This window comes from Halichoerus grypus, chromosome 1, assembly GCF_964656455.1.
Source record: "Halichoerus grypus chromosome 1, mHalGry1.hap1.1, whole genome shotgun sequence".
NCBI lineage: Eukaryota > Metazoa > Chordata > Mammalia > Carnivora > Phocidae > Halichoerus > Halichoerus grypus.
In genome coordinates this window covers 14394961-14413937 of record NC_135712.1, presented here as the reverse complement: position 1 = coordinate 14413937, position 18977 = coordinate 14394961, and the positions used below count along the sequence as shown (strand labels likewise).

General features: G+C 39.1%; 1 protein-coding gene across 1 annotated transcript; it reads right to left on the bottom strand.

The window, feature by feature from the left end:
- Window positions 1-14480: 14480 nt before the first annotated feature.
- KRTAP7-1 (keratin associated protein 7-1) lies at window positions 14481-14744 on the bottom strand. The gene has a single exon (XM_036118547.2). The coding sequence runs from the start codon at window positions 14742-14744 to the stop codon at window positions 14481-14483; it is 264 nt and encodes an 87-aa protein (XP_035974440.1).
- Window positions 14745-18977: the final 4233 nt, after the last annotated feature.

The following is an 18977-nucleotide window of genomic DNA, read 5'->3' as shown; positions in this document are numbered from 1 at the left end:
TGTAAAGCATGCAGTTTATACAATGTTGAGAACCCTCTTTATGATAAAGAACATAACAAAAATATAAAATTAAGTACAAAATTAAACATTTGTTAAATGCTAAAAGAAATCACAAAAATTAAACACTAACAAAAATCATAAATATTACAAAATTCCAAAAGGAGTATTTTTACTACTTAACTGCTTGCCATACTTCTATAATATTTTTTCCATAGACTAGCTTCTGACTCCATCATTTCAAACTGTTTTCTCTACTACTCATCCTGTGCTGAATGCCATGGAGCAAATTCATACTGACATATGACCTCTGGTCCTACATCTTCAAGTCAAAAACTTTGGGTTAATTGGGGGAGTGGATGGTAAAGAATTCCTGGAAGCCATTCCCACACAAGGATGTCTCAAAATAGCCTAATGAGACTCAGAAGTGACTGCAAACCACATAAATCTATCCCACCATATCCAAATTAAATGTATCTCCTAGTCAACTTCTCTTTAAGCCAAATGCCAAAAAGACCCATGGCCCTCCAGAGTCTCCCAACAGGAGGGGAAGTGTGATGTAGGGAACCCCTCAGTAGAAAGCAATAGCTGTCTAAACCAGTTGCAGTAAAAATGTTTAGCTTTTGTGAGTTTCTGAAAAAAAAAACAAGGTCATGTGACATGGAGTTTTGATTAAAAGAAAAATATTATATTGTCACATTAAAAATGACTCAGTATTAGACTAATCATTACTGGGGTGCCTGGGTGGCTCAGTCGTTAAGCATCTGCCTTCGGCTCAGGTCATGATCCCAGGGTCCTGGGATCGAGCCCCGCATCGGGCTCCCTGCTCAGCGGGAAACCTGCTTCTCCTTCTCCCACTCCCCCTGCTTGCGTTCCTGCTCTTGCTATCTCTCTCTCTCTGTCAAATAAATAAATAAAATCTTAAAAAAAATTTTTTTTTAAATAGACTAATCATTACTGGATACTTATTGGTTTGGATAAAGTTCATGACCCCTTTCTTTTTTAATAACAATCTTAAGATATTATTTAATAAATAACTTGATTTCTCTTTTCATATTTCTTTGATTTTAAATAAGGTCTGACGTGAATAAAGACAGGAGAAAATCTTGCTCTTTGATTTTCTACAAAGGAGGAGGAAACATACTGTGTACAAATCTTAGAGTCAATTTTAGCATGCACAGTAAGATAGTTCTTGTCTTGTAAGCTTCACAAATAAAGTTTCCAGCTTCAAAATATTATAATTCATTAGTAATGAGAGAGAAATTACAAGGGAATGTTTTAAATGAGTTTTAAAATATATGTCAGTGGTTACTCTGTAATACAAACATGGTCTTTCCTTTATCTTTTCAAACACATTCTTACAGACATTTATTAGACATCTGCTGTGTTCCAGGTGTGTTGTTAGGTTCTAGGGATCTGAAGATGAATGAGAAATGGTAATTAAAAGGAAAATGATAAATAAATGAATAAATAATGTTATACATTCTACCCTGAAAGTCCATACTGCCTTCTGTAGACTTCAGGGATGACGGAGAGAATGAAACAAGTCTCCTTGAACTAGGGGGTAGTGGCCATGGAAAGCTTCCTTATGGAAGGGATAAATATTTGAGCTGGGTCTTGAAAATGGGTGAGTATTGGTTAGGGGGATAGTGGATTTAGGGAATATTCCAGAAAGAAGGGTTTTAAAGTCTCAAAGGTGTTAAATACTACAGTGTCTTCCAGGAGTCACAGACAATTCAAAGGGACCATAGCCATAGTGACAGGAGAATTAACAGAAGCTGAGACTGAAAAGGTAATCAGGGGCATGTGAAACTGTACGAGCCGTGGAAGCAAAGGGTACACCCTAATGCACTCAGCTAGGGGTGGGTGACATAATCAGCTTGGCATTTCAGAAAGATGGCTACTCGGTCAGTGTGGAGAATGAATTGAAATGGGGAAATCCTGGAGGTATGTATGAAGACTGGGTTTAAAATTGTATTCACTAGGAATGCTTTTAGCTGCAAGTTACAAAAACCCAAGCTGAAGTCTGCTTAAACAAAAAGAGCTTATTTTTCATGACTACTAAGAAACAAGAACACAGGCCATTCCAAGAATACATGCATCGGGGCGTGGCAACGTCAGGGTTCACTGGCTCACTGCAAGGACCCTCTCAGTGCTCTCCCATTGGCTGCAGGATCACTACAGCAGGTGCATGCTTCACATTCTTATGCATCAACATCCAAAACCAGGAAGCAAAAAATAGGACCTCTTCTCCCACAGCTCCTTTGTATTTACTATCTCCAAAGAATTCATTTCATATTTGCCTTACAGTGGATTCCCTCTGGCTCCCATAGTCTAGAACTGAATCACATCTCATGGTTGGGCTGTGAAAAGCATATACTGGGCATTTTCTGCTGCTAGAGTGCAAATTGGTCTCTGCCAACCTAGCAAGAGGGAAAGGAATGGCCATTGGGTTGGTAATCAATAGAATTGCATGAAAACCATCACACTAAGTTAGGCAAGAGAGGATGGGAGCCTAAACTCAGGTGGCAGGATGAACAAGGGGATGAATTTAAGAAATATTAGACAGGCAGATTTAACAGCTGTGGGCTAAAAATCATCTTTCAGGATTATCACCCAATATCCCCACCAAGGATTCTGATGCAAGACATCCATGGAAGACACTGTAGAAGGAACACCAAAGGGAAGTGCTTCCCAATCTTTTTCCCATATAGCACACACAGTATATTACACATCTTTAGGATATAGTGGAATAATCAGGTGAGACTCACTGAGAGGATATAGCCAGGCCCCAAACTCTGCTGCCCCAGATCCCGCCCAGCAGCACCTCTAACACACCTGTAATTCAGTGCTGAGATCCTCCAATTAGGCAGCTCTGTAAGGCACTTGGGACAATTAGAGATAATAAAATAGCCTGTAGAGACAACATCTAATTACTGTTACAGGAAGCATATAAAGAGAACTGTCATGCTTCTATAATGAATGTAAAGTTATCCCAGGGAAGATATTCGCTCAGACCCTTGATTGTAATCCTCCTAACCATTGCTTTTCAGTTGCTACTATCTGACAATCAAATACCATGACCCTCAAAATATGACTTCCCTTCAGTTAATTTACTAACTTGCATACAAAATTGAATTATTGTTGTCTAGATCCTCATACTCAGAAACTATCTGGTTTTCAATATGAAAATGAGATCTACGCCCATGCTGTGAGATGATACTATCTGAATAATAAGAAGCAATACCCAGAAGTCACCCTTGACACCCCCTCGTTTGCAAATACAATCTATTGCAAAGTGCTATCAATTTTACCTTCTAAAAGTCTCTTGAATCCATTAATTTCTATCAATCTCCATTTCACTGTATCTGTTTGTTTCCTATTATTTCCTAATGCTACCAATTACCACAAACTTGGTAGCTTAACACAACACCAATTTGGGACACCTAGGTCCCTCAATCGGTTAAGCGTCTGACTGGGGTTCAGGTCATGATCTCAGGGTCCTGGGATTGAGCCCCGCATCAGGTTCCCCACTCAGTGGGGAGTCTGCTTGTCCCTCTCCCTCTCCCTTTACCCCTCCCCCATTCATGCTCGCTCTCAAATAAATAAAATCTTTTAAAAAAATTAAAAATAAAAAACACAAATTTATTATCTTAAAACTCCAGTGGCCAGAAGTCTGAAATCAACATATAGTCATGGCTGGTTCCTTCTACAGGTTCTGAGGGGAGAATTTGTTTTCTAGCTTTTTTTAGCTTCTATAGAGGCCACCTGCATTCTTTGGCCCATGGCTCCTTCCCTACCTCCCTCCAATGTCTTGCTTCTCCTGCACTACAGACTGTGATCCTCCTCTCTCCCTCTTATAAGGATCACATTGAGCCCACCTGGATAATCTAGGATTATCTCCCCAGATCAAGACCCTTAACTTACCTCTGCCTCACGAGCAGTGAGGTAGTGAGCCTACTGATAAGATAAGCTAACAGAGTGAAAATTTGGGGGCCCATTTTTCAGCCTGATACATTACCCAATGCAAGCTATTTATTTATGTACCTACACTGTTACAGTGGCCTCAGAACTAGGCAAGTGACAGCTTCCCTCCTTACGATCTGCATCCAACAACCAAAGTGTTTACAAAAGGCAGATCTGGTTATGATAGACACACATACACACACACAAAAACACACCTACAAACACACACACATAAAAATATTTCAATAGCTTCCCATCGCTGTTAGGATAATTTTTTAAATTTATCTTTAAACTGACCTAAAAGCCTCCAACTCAAAGCCTAGCCTTCACCATCTTTTAGTGCTTCAGAGGTACCATGTTCCTTCTTGCTCTCAAGCCTTGGCACTTGCTATATATTCTGATGGAATTCTTTTCCCTCTTCTCTCCCACCAGCCTCTAGATACCAGCTCAACCACTTCCTTTGGAAGATCTTTCTGCCCTTCCCTGCATCATGGCATCATGGCATCATGGCATCATGGCAGACCACCATCTCCCCCACATCTGCAGTATGTTTCACAGTTGTCCTTTAACTTTATCTGCGTGACTGATCTCTGCTTCACTAACCTGCTAAATGATCAACAAAAATGATGTCTTTAATCAGCCTTGATCCCTCAGTGCCTTGCTCACTACTAGGCATAGTGTAAGTTTTCAATAATATCAACTGCGTAAATGAATGAATGAATATTCTAAACCTAATTTGGCCATGCACTTGCTGGGAGAATTTAGGCAAATTACTTTTCTGAGCCCCAAGCCATTTGAATGTAAAATGAGGTAAGTTGGCTCCCTGGAACTCAACCATGGTATGATTTTCACATCAAAATCACAGACGACCCAAGATTACAGTGCAACCCTCTCTCATTGGAATTTGGTCAACTAAGCATGTAACTATATACAGCACTTTTGCTCACTGTATTTCACACCCCTGCTAAGACAAAGTAATGGGCTCCCAGCTGCCATCACTTTAAAAAGCAAAATGCAGTGATGGAATCACAGAAGAGAATTGTTGAAATCTCTGCAAAACGTTTCACCACAATAGTTTTCAAAGTTTAGTCTGTGCAAGAATCTCCCTGGATACCTGTTTTAAATGCACGTTTCCAAGCTCATTCTTTTAGATTCTTATTCACTGGGTTGGGGGGAGGGCCAAGGAATCTGCATTTTTAATAAGCAGCCCAAGTGATTCCGGTAAAGGCAGTGGTCACACCTTGAGTAATTTGTAGTGTTCAATGGTAAGCTATCTGAAAAGGTGTCCTCTTTAACAAAACACAAAACTCAAAATGACATGAGCACGAGATGGTGAAGGATAAAAAGGAGACACCTTCTTAGCCCGGTTTAATAAACCAGAGCTAATGTGACTTATTATCATGGCAAACTTTGCTTCCCAGGAGACATTTGGCAATGTCTGGAGTCATTTCTGTTTGTCATGACTACTTAGCATCTAATGGGTAGGAGCCAAGGATGTTGCCAAACAGCATACAATGTACAGGGCAGCACCACCCCCTAAACTCTCACAACAAAAAACTATCCAGCCCAAAATGTCAATAGAGCCAAGGTCAAGAAACACAGGACTGAAGTCAAGATCGCATGCAGTCAAATATGATTAGCAGACAATATACCCCCAAAGTGTCACATGACAGGGCCAGAACTTGCTGGCCAAGTCTTAGGGCTCACTTGAGACACAATTTCAATGCCTTGCTATCTCAGCACTTATGGGGCTAAAGCCACATTTGTGAGGCCACCTGGTTAATTATCAGAGCAAGCACCTAATTACTGAAGCTTGCTATTTGATGTAGAACCCATGATGTGTCCTTAAGAAATAATGTGACACCACAGTAATGCCTGGCTGCATAATAAGCTCACTGACTCTTGTCAGAAACACCTCACAGGTATTTAACAACCAACATGAAAAGTCATTCCAAGGAAGGTATGTTTTTGCTGCCAGCTTTTAGTCACTGGTGGGATATGAAGGTCATTTTTAGCATCTACTCTCTATTCTTAGTAATGCAAAGCAAGGAGCTGAGGTCCACTTTTTGGACACAAAGGGAGAGTTAGAGCCAGAAACTGGGAATGTGTGCAAATTGAAAGCACAGCACCAACCTGTAAGCAGACTTAGTCCAAAGGATAAAAGATAAGAAATCATGATCTGCCGTGCTACCTGAGTGCTAAACAGCCTCACTGATGATTGGAAGCATGACACTTCAACATATTTACTCATTGGTTGCCCTTTGGAAGGCCTTAGGCTATGTCCTTCTGATGACCTTAAAAATCATATTTTATATTACTGCTACACAATAAATGATAGTAAACTTGAGCTACTGGAAGCATCATGTCCTCAAAGTCTTTGCTGACCCGAAACTAAATATACAAATAAATAAATTTAAATTTAAAAGTGAGGACCTATGTCCCAAAGATTTCTTCATCTTAAAATTTCAGGCTGCTCATGAGGGAAGCCTTGAAAATTCTGCAGTTGTGACCAAGTGCGTTGGACGCAGAAGCTTCAAAATGGAGATAATGAGGCACACCTGTAAAGAGATTACTAAGAGGGGAGGATGACTGGAAAGGGAGGAGGAAAGAACAGGACACTCTACTTCGAACCCTGTTGCCAAAGATAATGTCAGGAGTCTCAGGCAAGTCACTGCAAAGGAACTGGTGTCCGAGAAATAACAGGGTATCTTTAGAGACAACGATTCTCAACACATTCAGGAGTCTTATAGAATATCCTAAGGGGTCTCTGCCTGGCAGGCCTTAGAAGCAAGAAATATTTCCATTTATCTAATAGAAAGTTCTCCTGCTTCAATTTTAAGTGTTTTTCCTCTATCCACAATGGAAATGAAAAACATAAACTAGTTTTTCTGTAAATAGCAATAAAAATAGAACAAAAGCATAGGAAAAATCATACTTTTAAAAACTTTGCTTTTTTGCTAAAAATGTTAATACCGTTTCATCAATACTGTAGAGATCAAGAGTAAGATGTATGTCCCTCTCTACTTCCTTCAGGGTAAGAATCAACAGGACTGGGCCGGTGCTTAAACTTTATGGGCTCGTGAATCACCTGAAATGTTGTCAAAGCGCAGAGTACAAAAGGAGCCCAAGATTCTGCCTTTTGAATAAGCTCCTGGGTGATGCCAACGTTGCTTGTCCTCTGACCATATTTCAAGGAGCAAAGGATTAAGCTTTTTCTCTAGGGTTTAAAGTCATTATATTAATCCACAAATATTTATCGAGTGTGTAGAAGACAGCAGTGGTGATAGAACAGTGAATTAAGTACAGTCCTTGTCCTTAAGGAACTTACAGCATACACACTCTAGGGAGGGAATCGAGGATCATAGGAAAGATAATCAGCAGCCCTCACCTCATTAATAATAAACCAGAGCATTCCCCACATTCATACACAATCTTTGGAACATCAAATCAGACAAGGTAGTCTGTGACAATGATGGAGTAAGAAAAAACAAGGACACTCAGTAATCATGTCCAAGAACAGATGGAAACAGGAACACTATTCGAACCCAACATGACTAGGCATCATCATCAGTGACTGTTGCCTCTTGACCAATAACACATTTAGCCTTATTCCACCTCCTAGGTAAAAACTGTTAAAACACCCAACCGTAGAATTAGGCCTGCTTCCTGACGGTACATGTGACAGGCAGAATAATGGTCCTCCAAAGACGTTGCCATCCTAATTCCGGAACCTGTGAATCTGTCATACTATGTGGCAAAGGGGAATGAAGGTTGCTAACCCACTGGCTTTAAGTAGGGAGGTTACCCTGGATTATCTGGGTGGGCCCAGTGTAATCAAAAGTGAAGGAGGAAGATTGGGAGGTCAGAATCAGGGAGAGAGATTTGAAGATGTTCTGCTACTGTCTTTGAAGATGAAGGAAGGGGACACAAACCAAAGGCTTGGGGGCAAGCCTTTAGAATCTGGAAAAGGCTAGGAAATCAAATGATTTCCTACCAATGCCTTGATTTGAGCCCAGTAAAACCCATTTTGAACTTCTGACATCCAAAACTGTAAGAGCATAAATTAGTGTTGTTTTAAGCCACTAAGTTTGTGGCAATTTGTTACAGATAGTATCCAATACAGAAAAGACCACTGCCTCCTTTAGTCCTTTCCAGAATTACCTCATTCAAGCCCAAATCTTAAAACAAACTCCTCTTAAAACCTCCTTATTGAGAAATCCTGCAATTTCTCATGTTGCATCATTTCTGCTCTTGCAACAAGTTGATTGCCAGACTGCGGTGTGTTCCTGGGGGTCTTGGTTGATGGACTTTGGCAACGTAGTGTGAACAGTATGATATTAAAGTAGAGGTGGGGCTTTCAAACTAAAACAAGGGAAGTTCTGTGGGGTAGAGGAAGCCCTTTTGAAGGATCTGTAGGAGTTAGATGAAGAAGGGGGCAGAAGGGAGCAAAAACTATGGCAGGTACAATTGTGGGAGAAAGGGAAGCATGGTAGGGACAAATAGGAAATGGGGCTAGAGGAACCGGTAGTCTTGTGAGCCACTAGTTGATCTTTATCCTGAAATCTGTAAGTAATCAAAAAATAACCTGAATTTGTGAAAGAAAGCCATATTATTAGATTCACATTTTGAGAGATGATTGTATCTGCTGTATGGAAGAGGGCTCGGGGACTGGCTGGCAGACTGGATAGGCAGCTGGTGTAGTAATCCAGGCACAAAATGACAAAGGTGTGAAGCAGACAGAAATATTAGGAATAAAGATCTAACAGCATTTCTTAGGCATAATGAGGAGGGGAAATCTAAGGACTTGATATCAGGGTAGAGAATGGAGCCTAATACTCACTAAAATTTATTTGGCAAGCTTGTGAAATAATGGAGGATCTTGATAATCTCAGTTATGGTCAACTCAGCAAAAACAAGTTAACGTTCTGCCTCTCTTATCAGTGATAGAAGGATGGGCTCAGAAGGAATCTGGAAACCCCAGCTTGAGAGTTGGTTCAAGTCTCAGCTTTCTCACTTGGTGAATATTTGCCCACAGGAAAATTGCTTAATTTACACCAATTTCTTCATGATACCTAATCTCCCAAGGTAATTGTCAGAATTACATAGAATTCAGCATTGGTAAGGATGTGGAGAAAAGGGAACCCATTTGTACTGTTGGTGGGAATGTAAATTGGTGCAGCCATTTTTGAAAACAGTATGGAGGGTCCTCAAAAAACTTAAAAATGGAATTACCATATGATCCAGCAATCCCATGTCTGGGTATATATCCAAAGAAAATGAAAACACTAATTTGGAAAATTATCTGCACCCCCATGTTTACTGCAGCATTTTTTACAGTAACCAAGACATGAAAGTAACCTAAGTATCCATTGATGGATAAATGGATAAAGAAAATGTGATAGATGATAGATAGATAGATAGATAGATAGATAGATGATAGATAGATGATACATAGATAGGATAGATATATGATATATAATGGAATTTTATTCATGTAAAAAAGGGAAATGTTATCATTTGCAACAACATGGATGGTACATTATGCTGAGTGAAATAAGTCAGACAGAGAAAGACAAATACCATATGATGTCACTTATATGTGGAGTCTTAAAGATGGAGAAAGCAAAAACTGAGCTCATAGACACAGAGAACAGATTGGTGGTTGCCGGAACCAGGGGTGGAGGGTGGGCAAAATGAGTGAAGGTAGTCAAAAGGTACAAAGTCTCAGTTACAAATAAGTTCTGGGGATATAATGTACAGCATAGTAACTATAGTTAATACAGTATTGTATTTTTGAAAGTTGCTTAGAGAGTAAATCTTAAAAGTTCTCATCACAAGAAAAAATACTTATAACTGTATGGTGATAGATATTAACTAGACACTGTGGTGATTATAATATATATAAATATCGAATCATTATGTTGTACAGCTGTAACTAATATAATGTTGTCAATTATATCCCAATAAAAAAAGAATTAAATCAGATTCTATGGAAGTATTTTATGAACTGTAAATCACTATGTAAATATAAGGCATAATTATCAATGGCATTAGAAGTGACATCAAGCAGGAATAGTTCTGAGAAAGAGTGTTATAACTCCAAAAGCACCGTGTAACTCATTTTAGAGTGGAGGGTTGGATTTGGAGTCAGACACTCCTTGGCTATATCTTGGCATTTTTTTTCTTTACAAATGGATGATACAGCTCAAACAAATTATTTAACTCTTTAATATCAGTTTTCTCTTCAGTAACATGGATAGGTAATGAAGCCAACCTCAAAAAAAAAAAAAAAAAAAAAGGTCATGCAAATAAATAGGGAAATTAAACCATCCTGTGCCTGTCACATCATTACTGCAGGAGCAAAGGAGACAAATTGTTGTACCTCATCCCTTCTTGTGCTTTTTAAGGTATTTATACTTTTTAGCTGCAAGATGTCAGACAGGGCCACCTGAGTGGCACAGTTGGTTAAGCATTCAACTCTTGGTGATTGAGGCTCAGGTATGATCTGAGGGTCGTGAGATCAAGCCCTGAGTGGGTCTCCGTGGCCAGCGGGAGTCTGCTTGAATTTCTCTCTCCCTCTCCCTCTGCCCCTCCCACCCCCTAAAATAAATAAATCTTAAAAAAAAAAAAGAAAAAGATGGCAGGCAGACCAAACAGACTTTGCCCTTTCCCCTCCCCAGAACCCATTCAATTATAATAAAAGGTAGAAGCCAACAATGACAGAATTGTAGGAACAATACTGATTGAAGAGGGATAAACTAAATATCTGGATGATGGGAAGGAGATGGAAAGAAAACAGAAAGAAAGAGGAAACCATAGCAGAGACCATGAAAGGGGGCTCTAAGCAAAGAGCAAGCTGATCTTCCCCTTCAAATCCCCAGAGAGAATCAGGATTGCAACACACAGAAAAATATAAGGATTAGGGCTAAAACAGAGATAGGGTGGTTAAATGAAAATCTAGTTAAAGAACAGAAGTGTTCAACCAGTGGGCAACCAGTATGGTCACTTGAACTTTAGAACAAATGACCTTTGCACTCTGGTATTTGGGGGCCCCCCACCTCACTGCCAACCTAAAGGCCAGCCAGCCCCTCTTTTACCTTAAATGAATCCTTTGTGAACTCTCCCCCATACGCAGAGCTCCAGCACAGCTTTTTAGTGTATCATCATTAAATCTGAAAGGATGATTGATAGTCATAGCAATGATCGTTATAGCATATGATAAGGTATAAATGAGCATATATAACAACAATAGTTTCTAAATTGCAGTCTTCACTTACGGAATCTAGAGACCTGGAGAAATCACTGATTCCGTGACTGCAGCAGAGAAATTCAAGATGAGCCCGGAACATTCTGTTGAGCCAGAAATTAAAGAATTGATCCAATAGTGATGGGGCCATTTCTAAGGAACTTAGGAGCCTGTGTGAGGGTTTTCCCACTGTCCAAATCTGGGGCAATCTGAGCATCAAAATTAAAAGTAACATTAACCGATTATAACATATTGAGCAAAATAAGAATCCACAAGCTTATGTTGATATAAATATTGATACAAATAAGCACACAAAAAACTAAATGGGGGAAAGAAAGTTCCTTCTTATGGTAGAATGCCAACTAATAAATAGTAGAAGGATATATAAAATCAGAAAGTTGCAAATAAATCCTAAAATTAGTGGGTACAAACTTGATAAGCAATAGGATGTTTACATAGCGTCAGAGTATCAACACACTAGTTACTAATGACAAAGGAAGTGAAGAAGCATGAAAGATGCTACTTTTACCAAGTGATCAAAATTCATACCAATCAAATTTGCATAAACCAACATCATGTGACTCCTGATAGGATGCACCAAGAAGAATACAGCATTGTTTCTATGACATTTCTACCATAGATGTTTAACATGAACCTAATCATGAGGAAAGTCAGACAAACCAAAACCAAGGGACATTCTATAAAATAATCAACCTGCATCCTTGAAATTGGTTGAGGTTAAGAAATACAGAGAAATGCTGAGGAACTGATGCAGATTAAAGAACTTAAGGAGACGCACATGATGGCTCAGATCCTGCAGGGACAAGGGGAAAAATAACTACTAGGGACAAATTGGGACAATTAACTAAGTTTGAGTATGTACTGTGGATTAGATAACAGTACTAATATTAAATTTTCTAATTTTCATGATTATTCTGCCTTTGTTCTAAGGACAAATGGTCATGATACCTGAAATATATTCTGAAGTGGATTTGTTACTCTAAATATTATGTATATTACACACATACAGTACTGTATGTATATTATATTATATATAGTGATAAAGTAAGTGGGGCAAAGTGTAAACATTTAATAAATCCAGGCATGCAGAATTTCCTTGCACTGACATGGCAAGTTTTCTGTGAATCTGAAATTACGTCAAAATAAAAAAATATCTAATTGGCAAAACACAAAAATGATTATGGTTTTAGAACAATCACACTTTAGGTAAATGTTAGCCATGATGATAGAATCTAGAATCTTATGGTTGGTAGAGATCCCAAATCATCCATTTAGTACTTGATGCCCCTGGAATTTCCCCACCAGTAGGTCAGTCTACCTATTTGTTGGAATTTTGCCAGTGAAAGCCCACTTCACCTCCAGATAGCCCAATTCTTTTTCCCTTTTGCACACGCATATCTGTCTCCATATGTAACTCTTAACTCACCTCTCTCATGGTCATGTTTATATACCCAAACTGCCCTTCTATGCAAGCTTACCTCACTGTTTATGCTATGTTTATATGGACAAAGGCAAATAATAACTCCAAAGGACATTATTAGAGCAATTGAAAAAATTGGAGTATGCACTGTACTTAGATAATAATATATCAATATTAATTTTCTCATTTTAATAATTATACCTTCCTTGATCTTAGGCTAAATGCCTAAGGCTAAATGATCATAGGCTGTCTCCTATTTTAAGTCCTTGGGAAGAACTGAGTAAAGAATATCTATTTATCTTTGTATAATCATTTACAGCACATTAATTGGTATAAAATAAGAGACTATTAAGTGTTCTTTATATGCTGAATAAAGTATATTTAAATCTTCAGGGCAAGGATTATGTTTTATTTGTCTCTATGTCTCCCAAATCTTAGGACAATCTTTGGCCTTGTGTCTACTTGGTGAGTGTCTATTGAGTGAGCATCTCTTGAAAACAGCTCCTCAGGCCAGTCTCTATTTAGGTGGTTTTTATAGTCCCCAAATTCTTAACACAGTGGCCAGAGTCCAGTATTATTTCATCCATACGTGAATGAACTTTATATTGGCTTATACTATATTTTGCACCCATAGAGAAGAGATTTAACAAGTCAATAAACAATTATTGAGCACCTTCTCTGAGAGAGGCAGGGGTGTAATAAATACTTGATATGTGAGTGAGTAAGCTTTCATTCAAACAAAGTATTTTGCTTCAGTAAAGCAGAGATTTTTCAGGAGGCAGACCAGAAGCATTTTCTAAGTACAAACCACACATCATTTCAAGTGCTTTTGATGGCAACTATCATTCCAAAGAATAAATGCTTCATTTTTAATACAGCTATATGTATAATCAGAAGTGAGGAGGATGGGAAAAATAAGACTCATCTATCAAGAAGGAAAAAAAAAATTATGTGATTTTTAGCTGTTGGCTTCCCTTTATTGAACAAATCTTAGAAACTCCTAAAAACAAAGATTCATAACTAAGTCCATTTGGTTGAAATTCTTCCAACAGGCTGTGGGGTTCACATCTCTCCGGAGCTGAGTTCCATAAACAGCAGGGAAAAGGGGAAAGAATCAAAATGGGATTGTGTCCCTAATGAAAGAAGGAAAGAAATTTTTTGAGCATTCAACAGCTAAGAAATGTTCCTGCTTATAATCGGCATAGAGAAACAGACAATGGCAGTGTATTTTGGATTTAATTTAGGACACTTTTAAGGCCTTTTTAGAAACTGAAGTCGTAACATTAAGGGACAAAATAATTAGGCATCACCCTATCCTGGTATACAGTCTGAACTCAAAATAAGATTTGGTTCAAGTCAGCCCTTCCAGGTTGAAACTGGCTGATGAATTCAAAAGCATAAAAGCAGACTAAAATAAAAAACAGGAACAAATATATGTGTGCTGAATGAAATAGATTTATTAAGAGACTGACAGCAAAACCCCCTTCTACCCACACCCACTTGTAATACACTGATGTCAATGTAGAATTTAATAATACAGGAGCAGAGCAACTAGAAGAGGCAAACTACTCGCTTTACGGCTAAAATTCAGGTTATGTGGGAGAAACACATCTTGCTCTCCTTGGCTGTAGGTATCAGTTCAGCATTTGATCCCTGGGTGGCTTGTTCAGTGTCATCAAAGACCAGGAGCTCAGGAAGAAGTCAGCGAGAAGACGGAAGATGTATCTCCCACGCACATCTGGAGGCAGGAAGACAGTCATGGCTCTTCAGGTCGGTTCGCACACAGAGAGTCGACGGAGAGTTCTGCAGGTGCTTGGAGCCTCGGGTCCATCAGTAAGTGCTGTAGCCGAAGCCAGAGTTGGAGCCCCATGGCCTGCAAGAGCTGCCGCCGTAGCAACAGTCCCTGTTGTACATGTTGCTACCACCAAAGCTGTAGCCCAGGGAGCTGTAGCCATTGCATCCATAACCATAGTTCAGGGGAGAGCCCAGGGGCACGACGCAGTTCAGGGGGGTAGCTCTGAAGGTCCTGTGGAAGTTGGTTCCATAGCAGGGATAGCCGGGGAAGTAGCTTCCACAGCAGAAGAAACGAGTCATGGTGGCAGGAGTTGAGGAGGAATAGGATGGATGGGGAAGAGCGAGTAACCCGAGTCTGAATGCAGGTCTCCTCCTGCAGAAGGCTTTTTATACCCCCAGCTGGTGGGCATGACACAGTTCTCTAAACATCTTTCCATTAATTTGCATAAATAAGTCTCTTATTTGGTAATAAAATGTGCATAAAGGAACCCACAAACTCGTGGCCCACATTCTTGTTGGCTTTTCTATTTGCAAAGGAATGTGCTGTATCTTCAAAGCCAGGGGCCATCCCTGACAGGCAATTGAATTCTTTTCGTCAGTGCCCCATCGTTTTAACTACCCTCCTGATTGCATCATGTCAGACTCTTTAAATCCTCTGATTATAAACTCCTCCCAAGACAGAGCTATACTAAAAAAGCTCTGGCAACAATGTGAATACTTCTCCAGAGTCTTAAAATTCTTTCCCTGTGCCATTCAAAAACATGGGTATACCAACTGCTCAATGGGTGTGAAGTTTCTTTTGGAAGGAAGAAAAGTATTTGGAACTAGAGGTGGCTATTGCAAAACACTGTAATGTACTAAACGCCGCAACATTGTTCACTTTAAGATGGTTCGTTTTATCTTATGTGAATTTCACTTCAAGAATTTTGTTTACTTTTTTAGTTTTTAGTTTTTAAAACATTGATACATGTATCCATCAGAGCAAGCCTTTTTACAGAGGCTGCAGGAACACCAAATAATAGGATGGCTGTGTATCATCTACTGGTAATTTCATGTATTTCATTTATGAGCATCTTCCTTGTTAATGCATTTTTCCCCCTATGGAGAACATACAATCTTTGTTGTAAATCATCTTGAACACTGCCAAGCTGACTTGTGGAGTTGCCACACCAGGAGTGAGTGGAATGATGCTCAATTTCAAAGTCACGTTGTACCGTGCTTGCTTCTTACCGACTCCTAGTAAAACAAGCTTGGATGCTGTGATCCATTATGAAATGCCAGTTATATTTAAGGATGCAACACTTGTTTCTGCTCACATTTTGCCTTGTGTGACCATTTCTCATGACGAAGGTAAACCAGAAAGAATCTGAGCTCAGCAAAGCTAAGTTTATTCCATTCCAGTTCAACTCTTTAGGAAATAGTCTTGTTTTATGGGTGAATAAGGGCCTAGATTCTCTGAAAGTAGAAAAAGGAAATGTCATCAATATCAACTCTTTTTGCTTATTCTCTCCTTAATGGACAATCATAGAGTCCAACAGGCAAAACTAATTATTTCAGTCAGACATCTCTCTCTCTCTCTATTAAGATGTCACCTCTCTCAGTTTCTTTGATAGAAGAACTGTTTACATGCAACGACATGGATGGAGCTAGAGGACATAATGCTAAGCTAAATAAGTCATCAAAGACAAATACCATATGATCTCACTCATTTGTGGAATTTAAGAAACAAAACAAGTGAAAAAAGGGGGAGAAAAAAAAAGAGAGAGGCAAACCAAGAAACAGCCTCCTAACTATAGAGAACAAACTGACAGCTACCAGTGGGGAGGTGGATGAGGGATGGGGGAAATACATGATGGGAATTAAGGAGTGCACTTGTTGTGATGAGCACGGGGGTTGCATGGAAGTGTTGAATCACTATCTTATACAGCTGAAATTAATATTACACTGTATGTTAACGAACTGGAATTTAAAACTTAAAAAAAGAAGAACTTTTTACAGATCTTTTTCCATAAGTAAGTATGGTTTCTTTTATTCTACAAACTGATTACATGTTGTGAGAGTGTATAGTTGGAGAGACTCAAAAGATAAGGTCTATTTTCAAATTCAGTTTTTAACAAAAGGAACGATTTAAAATGATGAGAAGCTGTGTCTTCAAGGGTCCAAATTATATAAACTCTACATCAGCTAATCCAGAAAACTTGAACTATGTCTGTGAGGCGACTGCCTTCATTTTAACGCGACAGTTGGGCAGTTGCTGGAAAAATTGAACTGCTAATTCTCCCATCCAATGCCTTTGGAACCTGTAATTTGGATCTACTGCCACCTGGTGGCAGTGGTACTTCAGCTACTCCTTCTGAGCTGCAGGACCAGACTTGCCCCGGTTCTCAAATAACCAGGGGGCAGGACAAACGTCCTCAAGAACTTGTTTGAAATTTGGATTTCCAGAGCAATCCTCTCCCACTACTACCATGAGATTCTGGAAATCAATATTTTTAATGAGAATCTCAGGTGATTCTCATGAATAAATCATCCTGATAAATTCCGAGCCAACCTTTCATGAGATTTCAAGGAATTTGTCTTTACTTGGCTCTGTGAAATCGCCCCGAGCTGCTTATCTCCCATGGACAGGCGAGTTCGGTGCCAGTCACAGGGGGCCTGTTTCCTTTTGCTCTGGGTGACAGAGATAATTAAAGAAAAAAACCCTCGTTTGTCTTTTCCATTCCCCTGTGTTCTGTTTCTTTTCTCAGGACATACCTGAATAGAAAGGGAAGTAACATCCACGTATCCAGGCATCTCCCCAGAGGCAAAACCCACCAGAGCTGAGCCATGAATTTGTTCCCCACCCCCTCCCCCTTTTGTTTGTTTTCCCCAGAGAAAAATTCCCAGCCAAGTATTTGATCGTTATTTGTTTTTATTCTAAATATTAGTAATAATCAGTATCATGGAAGGCTTACTCTGTGCTAGGTTCTTTTCTGAACACTTCACATGTACTATTCTGGTCTAGGTACATGTACTATTTATTTATGTTTTATCACTGTATATAGTGACAGGACTTACTCTGCACTTTTCTAAGCACTTAGCAAATGTTAATTCATTTCATTTTTACGGTGATCTTATGATGTGGGTATTGTGATATTTCATGAGAACACTGAGGCCAGAGAACTTAAATAAATTGTTCACTGTCACATGGCTAATAAGCAGAATCAAGCTTCAAAGCCATGCTCTTAACTGCTTTGCTGAACTGCCTTTGATATGTCATTAATACTTGAAAGGGCTTCAGCTTATAAAGTGCCTGAGATCACTCTGTTATTTTCTTGAAGAACACATCAATAAAGAAAGGCTAGTTTTGCTACTGTAACAAACCACCCCAAATGTCAATGCTTGTTAAGATCAGAGGCATTTATTTCATGCCCACGGTACACATCCGGTGGGTGGGCGTCTGGGATAGACATGATTCTCATTCACAGACGTGAGCTGACAGAGCCTTCATTATTTAAAATACTGCTGATAGGGGAAGAGAAAGTGGCAAATCAATTGTCAGTTCCCAAAGACTTCCACCAAATGTCATGCATTGTCTTCACATTCTTCTCATTCTGCAAAGTTCCACAACCACACTTAGCTGGAGAACAATGCCACGTACCTGGAAGCAGGAAATCCACCATGCGCAGAACAGCATTAATGACTTCCACAAAGAGTTTCTATTCCTTACACAAGCTAAAAAAAATTGTAAAACATATTTTAATGTTTTTAAACACATTTCCCACAATTTAGAAAATAAGAGGAACACAGAAATAAAAAGGGGCTTTTTTAAGACTAACATAATTTTAGTATCATATAATTAAAACAGCATAGTTTACTATTTTATTTTGGTTATAAGACAGTAGAATTTAAAGTAGTTCTGATACTGGGCAATTTTAAATATACAGCTTTCTGTGCAATTCATTTACCATCAGTCTGAATGGGGTCACAGATTACTTGATACTTTTAATTTTTTTTTCTCTTTCTCTTCTTTCCTCCATATCTGCCCGGTCACTTTGTAATCTAATGGAGGAACGGTTGTCACAAATATTAGTTTTACAAAGAAAATCCCTCAATGCCAGTTGATTTGGGAAAAAAAGAAACGAGGTCTAATACCAAATTTCATTTTACTTATTTGAATGTATATATTCAATTTAAAGAAAAGAGAAAATGAATCAACACAATAGTATCTACGAGGAAGAAATACGAAAGAGGAGGCCTATTTGACCTAGTCACTTGGATATTTAATTGGCATCTTTATCAGACAGGGATGCTTATAGACTTTCTGCTCCTGCAGGAATCATCTTCGTAGAGGTTCCAGCCCACATCAAGCTGGTATAAAACGACGGTGCTTGTCTCATTCCGTCACCAGGCATCTCCTACCTCCCAGCCAGGGACTTTACCTTTAACATCTAGGAAGGATACTGACCAGCCTATGTGGTGCCCCTGCACGTATAATCTGGAAGTATAAGGGAGTCAATGCTTCTCTTTGACCAGAAGAGATGGGAGTCAGGG